The following is a 15,288-nucleotide window of genomic DNA, read 5'->3' as shown; positions in this document are numbered from 1 at the left end:
ATGATTTTGGTTTCCATTGGCTGTTATTACATCATTGTATTCTCAATAAATTATACAATGTACATCAATAAAGATTTTCAACTTGAATCATTCTTTCATCAAGATCCAATGTGTGATTTAGGCAAGGCAAGGCAAGGCAAGGCAAGGCAAGGCAAGGCAAGGCAAGGCAAGGCAAGGCAAGACAGCTTTATTTATAAAGCGCATTTCATACCCAGAGGCAACTCAATGTGCTTTACTTAAAAACAAACATTTAATAGTAAGAATTGGAAACAATAAACATAAAAACATACAATTGGAAAAATAAAACCCAATAATAGTAAAAACATGGAAACATTAACACATACAATTAAAAACAACCCCCCCCCCCCCCCCCACACACACACACACACACACACACACACACACACACTAATAATAACAAATAAAAACAAAGCACAGAAAAATAGAAAGAGAGAAAAATAAAATAAAAAACTAGACTAGAATAAAGCATTAAATATAAGTTTGCAGCATAAAATAATGATTTGCTTCAAAATCATTAAAAGGACATACAGTGCAAATGAAAGATTACAATTTAAAGTGCTTTAAAAGAGTTCAATCATAAGCACAGGAGAAGAGACATGTTTTTAACCTGGATTTAAAGAAGTTCACATTTGGGGCTGATTTCCCCCAAAGGTGTTCCCTTTATTTTTTTGAGTATAATCATAGTCACAGCTGTTTTTCTCTACAAACTATTGTACCCTCCAACAAAGAAAGTATGTGTATTCTTGTGCCTAACCTTCTTTACATCATTTGGAAAAAATCCAAATACAAAAGAGATGGAGACAGGACATCAATTATAAAATATGGAGGAAGTAAGACATATATATATATATATATATATATATATATATATATTTTTTTTTTTTTTTTTTTTTTTACCTTGCAAAAACAGAAGCTCAACAGTGTGTTTGTGTGGGTTGTTTTGAGTTTCTTAACCCCGCCCTCCTCCCAGCACATAAATGTTTGCCGCGCCTGCGCTGCTGATGACACGCCCCTTCTTTCTGCAAACCATGTGGCTGTCGATGGAAGCTACATAAACGTCCGTACCAGCTTCAACTTCCTTTTTATTCGGGTGTTGTTGTTTTTCGTGCTTTTTTGTTTGTTTTTGTTGCTTTGACACAAGCGTCGCAGACTCGTGCAAGGCACTGCAGCCAAACATGTCGGCGTACGTCGTGGACATCCAGGCTCAGGTGGAGTCTGTCCTGGCTGCACTGGTCAAAGTAGCCGCGGTGGAGTTGACCAAACTGTTCGAGAGCAGATGCCCGACCGCGGCTGTGGATGATCGGCTGGGCCGCGCCGAGGACGGAAAGAAAAATGGAACCGCGGAGAGTTTATCGACAGAAGACAGTAAACGCAGCATCGGCGTGCAAGTGGACGAAGACATTTCTCCGCAGCTAGAGTTATCTGGTATGTGTGTGTTTTTTTTGGGGGGGGGATTTAAATACCGTGACTTCCTGTTTGGGTCCGTGGCTGGGCTGCAGGGACAGATGCATGAGGGGGACACAATATAAAGGCTGGACGGACTAGTTGATTTTAAGGATTTTAACGACTCTTTACAAGCAGCAACACCGTCTAGCAGAGTTTTTATGCGGTGTGGATACTTGGAGTGTGATGCTTAGAGTAACGCTCAGTCAAAAGTTTGGATTCACGTATTCATTCAAATGAATAGGACTGTATAGATAGATAGATACACTTTACTGATTCCTCGAGAAAACCAGTCAGTATCTGGTGTGACACATATTTAGACAGATTTGTGAACAATATTTGAGAGAAATAGGTATTTTGTGTATATAGACAATGTTTTAGAACTTTGAGTTAAGCTCATGAAAGATGGGAGCAAAAACAAAAGTGTTGCGTTCATATTTTTGTTCAGTGTATAACATATGACAACAAAACATTTAATAAATTAAAAGGCAGAATTGCACATCTGCATGGCAAGATGTTATGGTTTGAATAAGTTAGTTTGTGCAGTATAAACATCAAAAGCAGTAATGGCAGTAGTAGAGAGAAAAATAGTAATAATGAGGTGCACAAGATAAAGTGGCAATGAATGATACATGTATTGCATACAATATAAGTCTCAAAACATCTCCACCTTTTTACCAATGATAGTTCAAAGTTGTGGCTTGAGCTACACAGGCACACAATCATTACAAACTCTTTGTGTATTTTGTTTATGCATTTGTGCGACTCAGAACTCCTGCAGGCTTCTTTTTATTGCCGACCCAGCGTAAAGGAATGTATGTGCCTCTGTCAGGGTCTTAACCCCTCCCCCATCTTCTCCGCAGGTCCCCCACTCCTCTCAGATTGGGATTGTTTGAGAGAGTCCAGGGAGGAGGTGGTGGTGAAGGGGGGCTTCATTCCATCAGATCTCCTGGCTGAAGATAAAGCCCACGATGACCCAGAGCGGTCACCTCTGAAGGAACAGGTCAGTGAGGGTTTATAGGGATGTAAATCACCTGTGAAATAAAAGACACAGGCTTATATGGAATTACATATCTATTGCTGTCTCACCTGCATGTCTAGTTATACATGTTTAAGTCATGTGAGTGACTCTAATAGTGGGTTCTCTATATACATACTGCATACTATACATTGTAAGAGTTGACACTGATCCAGCACTCCATTGTGGCATTTCTTGTTTCTTCAGGTTGTTGCAGAGACTGTGGAGATGGTTGAGTTCAGCATTCTTGAAACAGAGTGCTCTACAGATACTGATCCACAAACAGAAGCTGCGCTGCATGGTAAGCAACACATTTGTGAGATGAACGATTTCCCACCCCTTAGGAAAACATCAAGAGCAGAGACACTTTATGCAAATCGGATGGGGGTGTGTCTTTATCTGTTGACAACTGAATTCTTGAATGAAGAGATAATAGAGGAAAACCAGCAGAACCAACCGATAATAATTGGTTTCGATGACCTTTTACAACAGGGCGTTTCACATAAGACAGAGATGCGAGACATTGACTGAACCAGTTTGTTATTCTGGTCTTCCATCATCTATAAAATTAAAGGTATCGATGAATATGTTGTACGATATGTGTTGTTTTTTTTAACTTATATAGGCTACATTTTATGTATGTGTGTGTGTGTGTGTGTGTGTGTGTGTGTGTGTGTGTGTATATATATATACATACACACACACACACACACACACACACACACACACACATGCATATAATGTAGCCTATATAAGTAAAAAAAAACGCATCGTACAACATATTCATCGATACCTACTGTATATGCATTTTGCATATATGCATTTTTTTATATATATATATATATATATATATATACATACATACATACATACATACATACATACAGTACTTTGCAAAAGTCTTAGGCCACCACCATCATACAAACACAAATTTAACATGAATTATTATTATTAATTAAGGTTCCATTCCATTTAGGTTTAAGAGAGCCATGTTCCTGCTATTACTCAAGTGTAAGGGGAGGTCACACTAAATACGTGCCACATTAGCTATAGAATCTTTTTGTTTTTCAGGGTTTTTTTTAATACTGCAGACACATTTCCTGTATTTTCTGGTTGTATTCTAATCAAGAGACTGAAAAAAAATTAAATATGGTCATTATACTGTAGCATTGCTAAAACAACAAAGACGTATGCATAGTACTGTATATCTGCGGACTATAAGCAAAGTGATGAGTGACTTTGAGGTGTGTCAGTTGAAAAAGATCATGTGGAAATGTCAGATTTTTAACTGAATGTGGCATATTTTTCTGCTATTTACAGATAATGGTGGCCAAAGACACACAGTCCTCTCTGACAAGTCTTAGGCCACCATTAGATTTGTTGTTTTAGCAATGCCACATATAATTATTTCTCTTAATTAGAATACAACCAAAAAATACAGGAAATGTGTATGCAGAGTATGATAAGTAGAACTGTTGACATTTGCCACACCTCAAACTTACTAATTTCGCTGCTACATTTAAATCATTAAACCCAATCCAGGTGCGTTCAATCAGGTAACACCTAGGCAAAAAGCCTTCAGGAAATATGATGAAGGGATTGGCTAAATAAATGAGAGGGGTGGGAATGCACATTGTCATTTAAAAACACCCAATCTTCTTTCAGTCTCTGCAGATCTAAGACATGGATCTCCACAAAGCTCTCCAGCTAAACGGAAGCTTCTCGTGATGAAGCCAGACACAAATGATGTTTCTTCTATGGACAAGGTGAAGTTTGTTTGCCCATTGTTCCTTAAGCCAGAGTCTGCTGTACCAAAACCTGACAGTACAGAAAAGCCTGTTAAAGCGGAGCCTCAGCAAGCCTGTGTCAGCACCGCCAAGGGTACAGCCTACAGTCCATCCCCATCTGATGGAGCTGTGACTCCAGCAGTGGTGAAGGTTTGGGAGTTGACCCACACGCCAAACGACAAAAAGAACAATCTCCAGATGAAACTGAAGCTGACCACGCCTGAGAAAAAGCTGACGCGCCCTTGTACGGTCCAATTGGTGAACATGCTCACTGTGCCTGAGTCAGAGGCTAAACCTCCGTTTGATGGCGCTAACAGCAAAACAAGATTGCCTCTGCCCAAAGATCTGCGTCAACACCAGGGTCTTCACACTGGCCACCGCCTCTGCTGCTTCACCTCATGCGGAAGTGGTATCTGGCAGCTCCGGAAGGGTGTCGCCCACTCCCGTGACGGGTACGCTTGCAACGTCTGCCAAAAAACGTTCAAGAGGCGGAAGATTCTCCGGCGGCACGAGCGCTTCCACACAGGTGAAAAGCCGTACCCGTGCTCCAAGTGCTCTAAGACGTTCGCACTCCGAAAGAGCCTCCGCCGCCACTTTAGGTTCCACACGGGGGAGAGACCGCACACCTGCACGCAGTGCGGCAAAAGCTTCCGTCTCCGAGAAAATCTGAAAGCGCACCTTAGGTTTCACACCGGAGATAAGCCTTTCAGCTGCAACACCTGTGGCAAGACGTTCAGGATCACAAGAAACCTGGAGAAACACAAACTCAGCCGGTGTGGATACTTTGTCCCTTCATTCAGAGCGATTGCTGGCATTAAGCTGTGAAAAAACGGACTTTGGCTGGTTGCACCATGGTTGCACCCTCTACCTCATACTGAAAACACTGTATAGCTCATGTCGTCCTCCCGGATCAAATTGACCCCGTATGTTTTGACTGTTCCTTCTTTCCTCCCTTCCTTCCTTCTGTCTAGACTTCCTCCATCCCCCTTTCTTCCCTCCTTCTTTCCTTCCCTCCTTCCTTTCCTTCCTTCTTTCCTCCCTCCTTCTCTCTTTCTTTCCTCTGTCCTTCTTTCCTTCCTTCCTCTTTTCCTTCCTCCCTCCTTCCCTCCTTTCCTTCTTCCCTTCCTCCTTTCCTTCCTTCTTCCTCCCTCCTTTCCTTCCTTCTTCAGGAGGGTTAACATATAAACTCTAGACAAAGGATCCTTCCTTCCTTCTTCCTCCCTCCCTTCCTTCTTCCTTCCTCCCTTCCGCATTTCCTTCCTTCTTCCTCCCTTCCTTCCTCCCTCCTTTCCTTCCTTCTTCAGGAGGGTTAAGATATAAACTCTAGACAAAGCACTGCCCCAAATCCGACACTGTCTGGAGTTGCCCTTTCACACATGTAGCACACAACAAGAGATTGTCCGTGTCAGATGCTTTCTCGCCTACTGGAAACACTCAGTTTGGTTTAAGTGAAGGGTGGTACCTGGCTAGAGCGTGCAGCAGGCAGGATATGACGCAGAAAATATACTGCAGTTATAATAAAGCGTTTTACATTTTATAACCAGGGATAAATTGGCTTTTATTTCCCATTTGTGCTAGCTTCACATCGCAGTGTTCAAGCCCAGTCAAAACAATCTTAGCTTAGCTGGCAAGCTGTGTTTGTCTGGCACCATCTGCATGATAGAAAAGTTATCAACACTCCCACTCACTTGTTGTGAATTCCCTGGAAAATGAGCTGCTGTATTCACACATGGGTTCAAACTGAAATTATACAGACTTTTTACTGATTAGCTGGCAGAATAAAGTCTGTTTATGTCCGGTCCAGCTGATTCAAACATGATTTCACACATACAGCTCCACCAGGTTATGTCTGTCAAACTTCAGGCTTGCAGTCCATGTGTGACTGGGCCTTATGGCTATTGTAGACAACTGTTGTGTAAAGTTGAGATAAGAAAAGTAAAAGTCAGAACAGAAACAGAAACCACAATCCAGACTGATTCCTGAGATTCCGAGTCATTCCATAAAGGTTTTATTTTAATAACAAATATGTAGGGTTGCAACGTGATGGGTTTTTAAAAAAACACATACTACTGATGTTTTATTTTCTTTGTTTATTATTCCTTGCCATATCTTATCATCTTGTGATTGTGGACCAATAGTATGACTGGACAGAGTGCAAGAGTGTCAGTTACTCAACACTTTAGCATTAGATCTTAAGAGAAAAAACGCAACAAGTTTGCAAGGAGGTTTTCCCACCTCCCACCATTAACCAGGTATATACCCAGGTATATTTTTTTAATATCTATATTCCTGTTATTCTTTCTCCTTTTGTTTTGTATTCATGTTATGATTACTGGATGTATGCAGACTTTTCCTGTCCTTGATGTTTAAGTGTAGACATGCTGACTTTATAAGACGTGGTTTTAATATTAAAACGTTTATGAAAGATGAATGTAAGATCAAAGGTTAAAGCATTGTTATCTCATGTTCCACTTTTAAAGACAGTTGAAATACGAGTTTTATATTCCATGTTTTGAAACTGCTGATGCTAGAAAACATTTCTGTTCTTTGTGTATCATTAAAAAAAGGTTATTATGTAGTTGTATTGTTGTCTCAATCCCTCACACACTACACTCAGCATACAAGAAGGCCACCGCTTTCTGGCAAGCTAGTAAGCTAGTAAACTTAATCTTTTTACCTCTACTTCACCTGGAAAATCCTCCAATGGAACCTTTGACCTTCTGTATAAACAGCTGCCAGTAATCTGCTAATGACATAATAACATTTGCTATTGGCTTGTTAGAACCTGAGAAACTTTTGGGACTTTAATTATTTAATTTAACAGCAGAACAAATTGTTTAATACCATATGTTAATTACCAATTAACTGGAGACATGATGGTTTATTAGACAATGAGCATTTATTGGTGATTTGACTTTTTTAGTGACTCACCAGCTAGAGAGACAACCTGGCAACCTAAAAGCTGTTCTTAAAATGTCCTCTAACTGATCTCTAAAGCATTACTAAACAACTGATTTGTCAGTAATAAATCCATCATTTACAATGTATAAAGGTGCCTTATTACAAAGTGGTTGTGATGGAGTCAGGTACCTTTATTACCATGGTAGGTTTCTGCCCAAGTTCAAAGTTTACTGAAAGAGGAAACCAAGTGCTCTATCAGTGTGTGGCGAATGCCGGTAAATATGTTTACAGGAAAAATGACATACCTACATTATCTAGCCAGACATGCTATCTAACTCAGACATGACATCATCTTACAAGTGATACATACGATTATGAACATTCTTTCTACACGTCATCTATCGTAATCATTGTCATTTTTACAACATAGCAAACATACCAGGTTGGGGAGGTTACTTTGGAAATGTAATAGGATAGATATTACTAGTTACTGTAAAGAAAGTGTAATAAGTAGCCTAATGTACCTATTTTAATTACTCAAAGTAATGTAACTTTTGATTACTTTTTGATTACTTTTCTAATTTCCTAATGAATGTTTTCAGCTGTTAGGGTAAGTGTACCCATTAAGCCCACTAAAATCTAAGTTCAGGTGTTTTTCATGGATACTGACATGATTTAAAAGGGAGATAATTTCTCATGAAGCCAAATGTATCTCTCATTTGAAAATGTATTCATTAGTTAATGTAGATTTTGGAATATAAAATAAAGATATTTGATGAAAAAGTCAAAAGTCTGGCATGGGCTTAATTAGTACTGTGACACCATTTAAGCCCATGTGTGCCCCAAATAAACCCACGTCATGATTTATTTACAAAATATAAAAAGTATTGCTTTCAAAGAATTAAAAACAGCAACGTATTCAGTAACATGTTAAATATTTAAAAATGAGGAAAAACCCCTCCTGAGCAAAATTTAAAAAATTTGAATCTGAAGTCAGACCTCTAATTTTTTTTATTTTGCTCCTTTGTAATCATCAACATTTTCATAAGTAACTGTAATTTATTCACACATTTATTTCTAAGTAACTGTAACGGATTACAGTTACATTTATTTTTGTAACTAAATAACATAACGCTGTTACATGTAACTAGTTACTCCCCAACACTGCAAATATATGAATGTATAGAGTGTTGGCACCCCAGAGATATAAACCTAACAATGTTGGTGGGACATTAAGGGCCTTAGTGCAGTCAGAAATGTGCTAATAGTGCATTTTTTAAAAAGAAGAAGCTAATTTTCATTTATTTTCATTTTTAATGAGGAGAAAATGTGCTGCATGTTCAGTTATGTCTTCATGCGAGTGATGTTAGCATGTTAGCATACACAGTTTGAGGTTAATTCCCTGCTAAACAGATATTTTCAACGCTACTGCAGGGAATTTGGCAACTACATGTTAATTAACAAATATTTTTTAATATACAGCTATTTGTCCTCATATCAGTGTTACTCCCTATGCACAGCAGTGCTTTGAGCTAAATGCTAATACACCTCATTTATCATGTTAAAACATTTGTGTATTAGCAGTAAACAGGAACTACTTCACAGTTTAGGATGATGACATTTTAAACATTTTACAGATGAAACCTGTATACACTTCATTAGGTACAACTGTGCAAGGTAATGCAAACCAATACAACAGCTCTGCTATAAAATATACCTTAAAGAAGCTTATACATGTTCAGTTTTTGTTGACATTATTAAAAAGGTGATAATTCACTTCAATGTTTATTATTGAGGTCATAGTGGGTGATGGTGGTGTACTGGAGTGCATTATATTGAATGGTGTTTCTAATATTTTGTCCACCCCATTAACATACATTAAATGAAAGAGTATGGTCTAGACCTACTCTATGTGTAAAGTGCCTTGAGATTACTTTTGTTGTGATTTGGCGCTATATAAATAAAGATTGATTGATTGATTGATAAGGGGGGCAAGATATTACACACTTCAATATAATATATAGACTTTTCAATATAATGTGTTGGAGAAATTCACATTTTTGGCCTGATGATGGCACTAGAGTCAGGGAAACAAAGTACAACTGCTGACATCTATTAAACTGTTAAGTGTAAACCTCATGGTGGTGCCAAAGGTCAAGTTCAGTAATCTATGTGGTCATGGTTTAAGATAAACACACATGGCTGTTTCCAGTTGATTTGGGTGATTGGAGCAGCGTGCACACAGGTGACACTGATGATATAACTGATGGCTCTGTGTCATTTATTTCTTCCCGTAAGCCAGAGAGCAGGAAGCTGGACTTGGAACACCTTTATTGAACCCAGAAATAATTAATGTTGACAAACACACCTGTGTTTGACAAGTCCATAAATCCAAAAGAGTTCGGTGACCTCAATAAAAGTTCTGCATTAGTTTCAGGTTAGGAGACTAATCAAATGAAAACATGTGAGTGTTTACTTTTATTTTACTCTCTCTCTCAATTAAAAAAAACAAAACAAAACAAAAAGTACCAGTTCCAATAATGACTATCATATTTTAAAATATAGTTTTGTATTCAGCTTTAAAGTTTGTCCTCTCATATCTATACAAGTGACTCATGAGTCTCCTCCTCTCATGCCCCGCCCCTACAGGAAGTACAGATATAAACTCAGCAGTGCTTTCACTTTAGCTGGGTGTATGGAGGACAGACGACAGGCCACACTGAGGGCTTTCCCTAACTTTAGCTTCTAAGGTATGAACTGATCCATCTTTACATTGTTTTTGTTCCTTTTATTCCACATTAGGCTCAAAACAAACAGCAGGGTTGTTGTTCACAAAGCCAGCAGCCCGAGTGCTGTAAATACTCTGCAGTTAACTCCTTCTTGTCTGTTGTTTTTATTGCTCACTAGAACTCTTCTTTTTTTTAAAGAAAAGTCCAGGGCTCAAACATGGCAAATACAGACAAAACCAAGCTTGAGGAAATGCTGACATGTCCAGTGTGCCAGGACATCTTCAAGGATCCTCGGCAGCTGCCCTGTGGTCACAGTATGTGTATGAGCTGTCTGGAGGGCATGGTGGATCACACCTCAGACCTCCCCTTCCGCTGCCCCGACTGCAGGGGTTATTTTGGACAGGTCATCGGGGTACAGAAGAGCTACGCACTGGCCAGCATCGCAGAGGACTTCAGGTTGAACAGGAGGACGAGGGTACTTGCTGTGAACACTTTTTCATCACACTTAAAAAGCTGCAGAGCAGACCCATAGTTGAAGATTCTTAAAACTAATTCTTTCTTTCGTTTAATTCTAAATGTGTGATTTATTTTTTTTGTGAGCAGGAAGACAACACAGAACGTGTGTATTGCGACTGCTGCCCAGAGAAAACAACGCTGGCTATGAAAACTTGTCTCAAGTGTGAGTTGTCACTGTGTGAAGAGCACGTCATGGAACACCTGAAGCTGGCGGTGTTCACGGGACACCCCCTGGTCAAACCCCTGAATGACCTCAAGGAGAGGAAATGCCCACAGCACAAGGATGAGGTGCTCAAGTACTACTGCAACACGTCAAGGCGCTACATCTGCAACCTGTGTGCCCTGGAGAGCAAGCAGGACAGCCTGGCCAAAGAGAGCTCCACTGTCCTGCGGAGGCACCTGACTGTGAGTGTAGAGTTCTTTACAACACATTTATACATTTATACATATATATATATAACACCCTCTCCAAACTGGAATCGACGTGGTATGTTCAAGACAACATCATATCAGTAAAAGATCAGGGTTGATTTACAAGCAAAGGTAGTGGTAGCAACAGCTTCTTAGAAACAGAGGGTTACTCTGGAAACGCTCAGGAAATTCCCATCACTCGCTGTAGGTCTGCCGCTTTGGAGAAACAGGTTTTTCTGGTCCCTGAGAATCTGAAACCGTCTTTCACCCACTTCCCCACCTTGTTCATTAACTCCTTAAAGATCTTTAAAACCTAATGGACAGGGTCTTACATAAACACAAATTGTATTATTGTCTATCTGCCCAAGTAAGAATAGTTTCACATGACAAATTTGTGTTAGTTTTTTCTTTGCTATTCTCGCTGGTTTTGAAGTGAATGTGAAAGGTGATGTCAGTCAGGATTTAGCAACTGTTATTCAAATCTAATCAAACCACATAAAGCAGATTAGCTGGATTTTTAAAGAGTGATGACTTTAACTTTTATTGTTGCTTACTTAAATGTTTACTTATTTTAAATATGTGTGTATTGAAACCAGGTTGTCAGGGAATGTAATGGTAAGTGTGTGTGTGTGTGTGTGCGTGTGTGTGTGTGTGTGTGTGTGTGTGTGTGTGTGTGTGTGTGTGTGTGTCTGTGTGTCTGTGTGTCTGTGTGTCTGTGTGTCTGTGTGTCTGTGTGTCTGTGTGTGTGTGTGTGTGTGTGTGTCCAACAGGAGTACTTGGACCAGCGCTTTAATATGCTCAAAGAGCAACTTACAGAATCCACGGACTCATTCAAAAAACTGCAAGATGACATCAAACGAGAAGTGAGCCCAAAATTCTTATTAGACTGATTAAAATAGTTAATAAACTTACATTCAAATATGTGATTTAGAAAATTCAGTTTGTTTTTCACACTCTTCAGATCTGATGTGTATTTTCCTCCTGACAGAAGCAGAAAGCGGCCCCAGCAGAATCACAGCTCAACAGTGTGACGGTGGTGTTGCTCTGTCTCTGGTTTATTGTGCTGTATTATGGTAAAGGATTGGTTTCTTTTTATTGTCAATTAGCTCTTTGATAAATGTCCATGACCACACCCTAGAGTGACATCTTTCTTTCTTTTTAACTAGCCTACAACTACTCTGTGGAAAACCAGACGTTAACAGAAGCGCTGAACAAGGAGCAGAGCCGTATGCATCACGTCTATTCCACCATCACAGGTAAGAAAGGCCTTGGGACGCCACTGAATAGTATTAAATAAATAAATAAGAGTTGTGAGGGTTCATGTGGTTTCAAGAATCATTTAGTTTATTGTGATATTTTTCAAATAACTTTTTCTTTCTTTTTTCTATGTAGACCTCTTGGTCGATCATCCAACGAAGCGCTATACACTGGCAGAGAGAGACGATCAAGGTATCACGATAAATACAGATAAGCAAATGATGACTATGTTTACATACATGTTAGTATGCTGATTTCAGTTTCATCCTGAGGTCCGGAGGTGTGTTTCATAGAGGTGGCTCAAGCCTGTCCTGAATGAACCTGTAAATAGAACAACATTTAAGCTGCTTCTTGAAGAGAACTCGGAGGTTATGTTTAACAGATTTGAGATTACATCGATTCATGATGGAAAAAAACTGACATGTAAGGATAACATTGATGTATGCAGCCACAGTGAGCTCAGAGTAGAGATAAACTCAAGTCCACAAAAGAGAATTTCCTTAAAAAAAATTAAGCCTGACTCACTGCAGTAATCCTGGTTCAACTGGTAATCTTGCTTTATGCAACACTCCTTTGGTTTCGATCTCATTCTGAACATGATACCACAGAACAAAGAGAAACCTGGTTGTTCATGCCCCTGTTTACAATATTATCTAGATTTGTGATCGCCTGCCAATCTGCCATTTCTGAGCTGACTGAGTTACTAAAACGGTTGAGGATGAACTCAGGATTGGACCGCTGCATTTTTACCACTGTCGATTTCACTTCACCTTCTTTTTCGCCAGTAATAGACGAGCAATAATAAAATCTTTCATCTGCATCAATTCTGTCTTTCACTTTTTTTTCCTGCATGCTGATCATCATTACACTTTTCATTATCATGTTTTGTAATTTTTTGCATGTTTTAAATTTTTTTTTACCAATCACTGTATAACTTGAGTTGTGGAAAACCTCCTGCAAGCAAAACCTAGATACAGTTTTAACATTGCCACAGTATCCCAGTTTCTATCAAGATACTGCTGGTTTTGATGGTAAAGACATTACAAAAACACTCAAAAAAACACCAATCATGACAGGGATACTAGTGTGCATGTAAACAGTCATTTGTCCTACTGTCCTGAAAATATGTAACAGGAAGGACAACACATTCTATAACGTTTTAAAAGACATAGTCGTGTTTTACAAAGGTAGTATTCATTGTCTTGAGGGTCATTTACCAAAAATTCAAAGACAAAGACACACACTTGATCTCAGTTAATTGCAGTACAAAGATGCTACAGCACTAACTGGAGTCTTAATCTTTAATCAGCCTTTTAATTGCCATGAAGCTACTGTATTATATAAAACTTGTGTCTGTCTCTCAGTGATTCCCACACTGGACCTGGACACCGCCAGTCCTTTCCTTGGAGTCTCCGCTAACCTGCAGTCAGCAGAGAGAGTGGAGAGCAAGCTGAATTACCCCAGCAGGAACACCCGCTTTGATGAAGCCCCGCAGGTCCTCTCCACCCAGTGCTTCTCCACCGGTACCCATACGTGGGAGGTGGAGGCTGAGGGATACTGGGACATCGCCGTGTCCTACCAGAGCATCAAACGCAAGAACAAGGGCAGCAGCGCCTTCGGAAACAACCCACAGTCCTGGAGCCTGACGCACAATGACAAAGACAAGCTGTTTGCGTACCACAACAAAAAAAAACACATCGTCTATCGAACTTTGCAGAGTAACCGGGTAGCGGTGGGGTTTAACTTTGAGAGAGGCAACATCACGTTCAGTGCCGTGGATTCTGGAGTTACTACCGAGCTGCACGAGTTCAAGGCTAAGTTGACTGCACCGCTGTGTCTGGGTTTGGGACTTTATCGTGTCGATCCACCCAGCAGAGCCTCTATTATCAAAGTTTCCTGAATGATCCTTCAGACTATCATAATATTAATAATATAATAATAATATTCTGCTGACACTGGATCCAGACTGCCTTTACTCCAATCGTAATCAAGAAAGACTGATGCCAATTTGCACTTAAAGTGGAACTGAGAGTAGCTCAAAGCCAAAAGTTGGAACGTTTGCCTCAGGTATATTTTTGTTGTGTGTGTATGTGTGAGAGGGTGAGTAAGAGTGTGTGTGAGTGTGAGCTTAACTGTTTGTCTTGGATTAATGATTTTTTTTTCAGATAAAATGTTAATTATGTTATACTTACTGTGAAATATCTATTTTTATATAGAATTTGTCAGCTTCGTTGTTGCCTTTTTAAAAATATGATTGACATAGGACATAGCACAGTAATGTAATGCTTTGATCATGAAGGAATCTTAAAATAAGAGTCTTAACGCTTTGACTTTGCCCAACTGCTTTTCTTAGTTTTGGGAGATAAAACATTGAGCTTGATAGGTTTATATTCACTGTTTAACCTCTGTGTGTGTGTGCCACAAATAACATTCCAGCTTCTTTTCTTCAGGAATGACGGAGTGAGAACAGTCTGAATTTTCTCAGTCTTAGCACAGATTTGGTTTATTACACCTTAGAGCTTTCTGTTAGTGTCTGTGCTCTTCTCACAGGTTTTATTTTAAGTTTTCAAGGACATTAAAGTGAGACTGTAACTTTTGCTCAACACCTACAAGACGATGACAAGTGCTAAAATGTAGCTTTACATTAGCAGCATAGGAGCCATAAAGTCAACAAACACACAGTAATAGCAGTTAATATCTATACCAAATAAGACTGTAGCAGCTTAAATGCTTATGAATCCAACTTTTCGTTTGTCAGAGGAAGAATTTGTTATTTCTTCTTTCAAATGTTACATAGTGTCACTTTGAGGGATGCAGTAATAAGACAAATAACAGTACATGTAGCTTTTTCTTTTCCTAATTTATTAAGAAAACATGAAAGTCGAGAATTTTTAAACATTTGACAATGATCAGAACACATTTTACAAGAAAATGAAGGCAATATCAAGCCTTGAAGGCCACTATCCTCAGTACAAAAAGCAGGTTTACAGTGATACAAATGTTTTTCCACTTACACTAAGGCGGCAGATCACCAAAAAAAAATAAAAAATCCAAAGCGTGGATTTCAAATCAGACAGTAAGTGTCTTAAACTGCTGTAAAAAAAAAATAAAGTTGAAATGTTCATCTTCATCAGAGCAAAGTTCTTTGAGAAACAAACCTTGCTTGCCCGTATCAGCCTTATACAAAGATCTTATTATTTACAGT

General features: G+C 39.2%; 2 protein-coding genes across 2 annotated transcripts; both read left to right on the top strand.

The window, feature by feature from the left end:
- The first annotated feature begins 1,095 nt into the window (after positions 1-1,095).
- On the top strand, positions 1,096-5,356 carry si:rp71-1g18.1 (uncharacterized protein LOC559922 homolog). The gene is made up of 4 exons (XM_062428601.1): positions 1,096-1,446; positions 2,328-2,467; positions 2,690-2,783; positions 4,148-5,356. Exons 1-4 carry the CDS (start codon positions 1,197-1,199, stop codon positions 5,092-5,094), a joined length of 1,431 nt encoding a protein of 476 aa, XP_062284585.1. The 5' UTR covers positions 1,096-1,196; the 3' UTR covers positions 5,095-5,356.
- A 4,126-nt stretch (positions 5,357-9,482) lies between these two features.
- Positions 9,483-15,201, top strand: LOC133990322 (E3 ubiquitin/ISG15 ligase TRIM25-like). The gene is made up of 9 exons (XM_062428600.1): positions 9,483-9,634; positions 9,820-9,920; positions 10,098-10,374; positions 10,503-10,820; positions 11,597-11,689; positions 11,815-11,899; positions 11,993-12,082; positions 12,219-12,275; positions 13,448-15,201. The coding sequence occupies exons 3-9, from the start codon at positions 10,117-10,119 to the stop codon at positions 13,981-13,983; spliced, it is 1,437 nt and encodes a 478-aa protein (XP_062284584.1). The 5' UTR covers positions 9,483-9,634; positions 9,820-9,920; positions 10,098-10,116; the 3' UTR covers positions 13,984-15,201.
- The last annotated feature ends 87 nt before the right edge of the window (positions 15,202-15,288 follow it).

This window comes from Scomber scombrus, chromosome 11, assembly GCF_963691925.1.
Source record: "Scomber scombrus chromosome 11, fScoSco1.1, whole genome shotgun sequence".
Taxonomy (NCBI): domain Eukaryota; kingdom Metazoa; phylum Chordata; class Actinopteri; order Scombriformes; family Scombridae; genus Scomber; species Scomber scombrus.
This window is presented reverse-complemented; position numbering and strand designations above follow the sequence as displayed.

Excerpts from the sequence above, each read along its gene's own strand:
- si:rp71-1g18.1 (XM_062428601.1), top strand. The coding sequence starts at position 1,197 with ATGTCGGCGTACGTCGTGGACATCCAGGCTCAGGTGGAGTCTGTCCTG. Across the intron at positions 1,447-2,327 it reads TCCGCAGCTAGAGTTATCTG|GTCCCCCACTCCTCTCAGAT; the intron begins GTATGTGTGTGT and ends TCTTCTCCGCAG. Across the intron at positions 2,468-2,689 it reads GGTCACCTCTGAAGGAACAG|GTTGTTGCAGAGACTGTGGA; the intron begins GTCAGTGAGGGT and ends TTGTTTCTTCAG.
- LOC133990322 (XM_062428600.1), top strand. The coding sequence starts at position 10,117 with ATGGCAAATACAGACAAAACCAAGCTTGAGGAAATGCTGACATGTCCA. Across the intron at positions 11,900-11,992 it reads GTTTATTGTGCTGTATTATG|CCTACAACTACTCTGTGGAA; the intron begins GTAAAGGATTGG and ends CTTTTTAACTAG. Across the intron at positions 12,083-12,218 it reads CGTCTATTCCACCATCACAG|ACCTCTTGGTCGATCATCCA; the intron begins GTAAGAAAGGCC and ends TTTTCTATGTAG.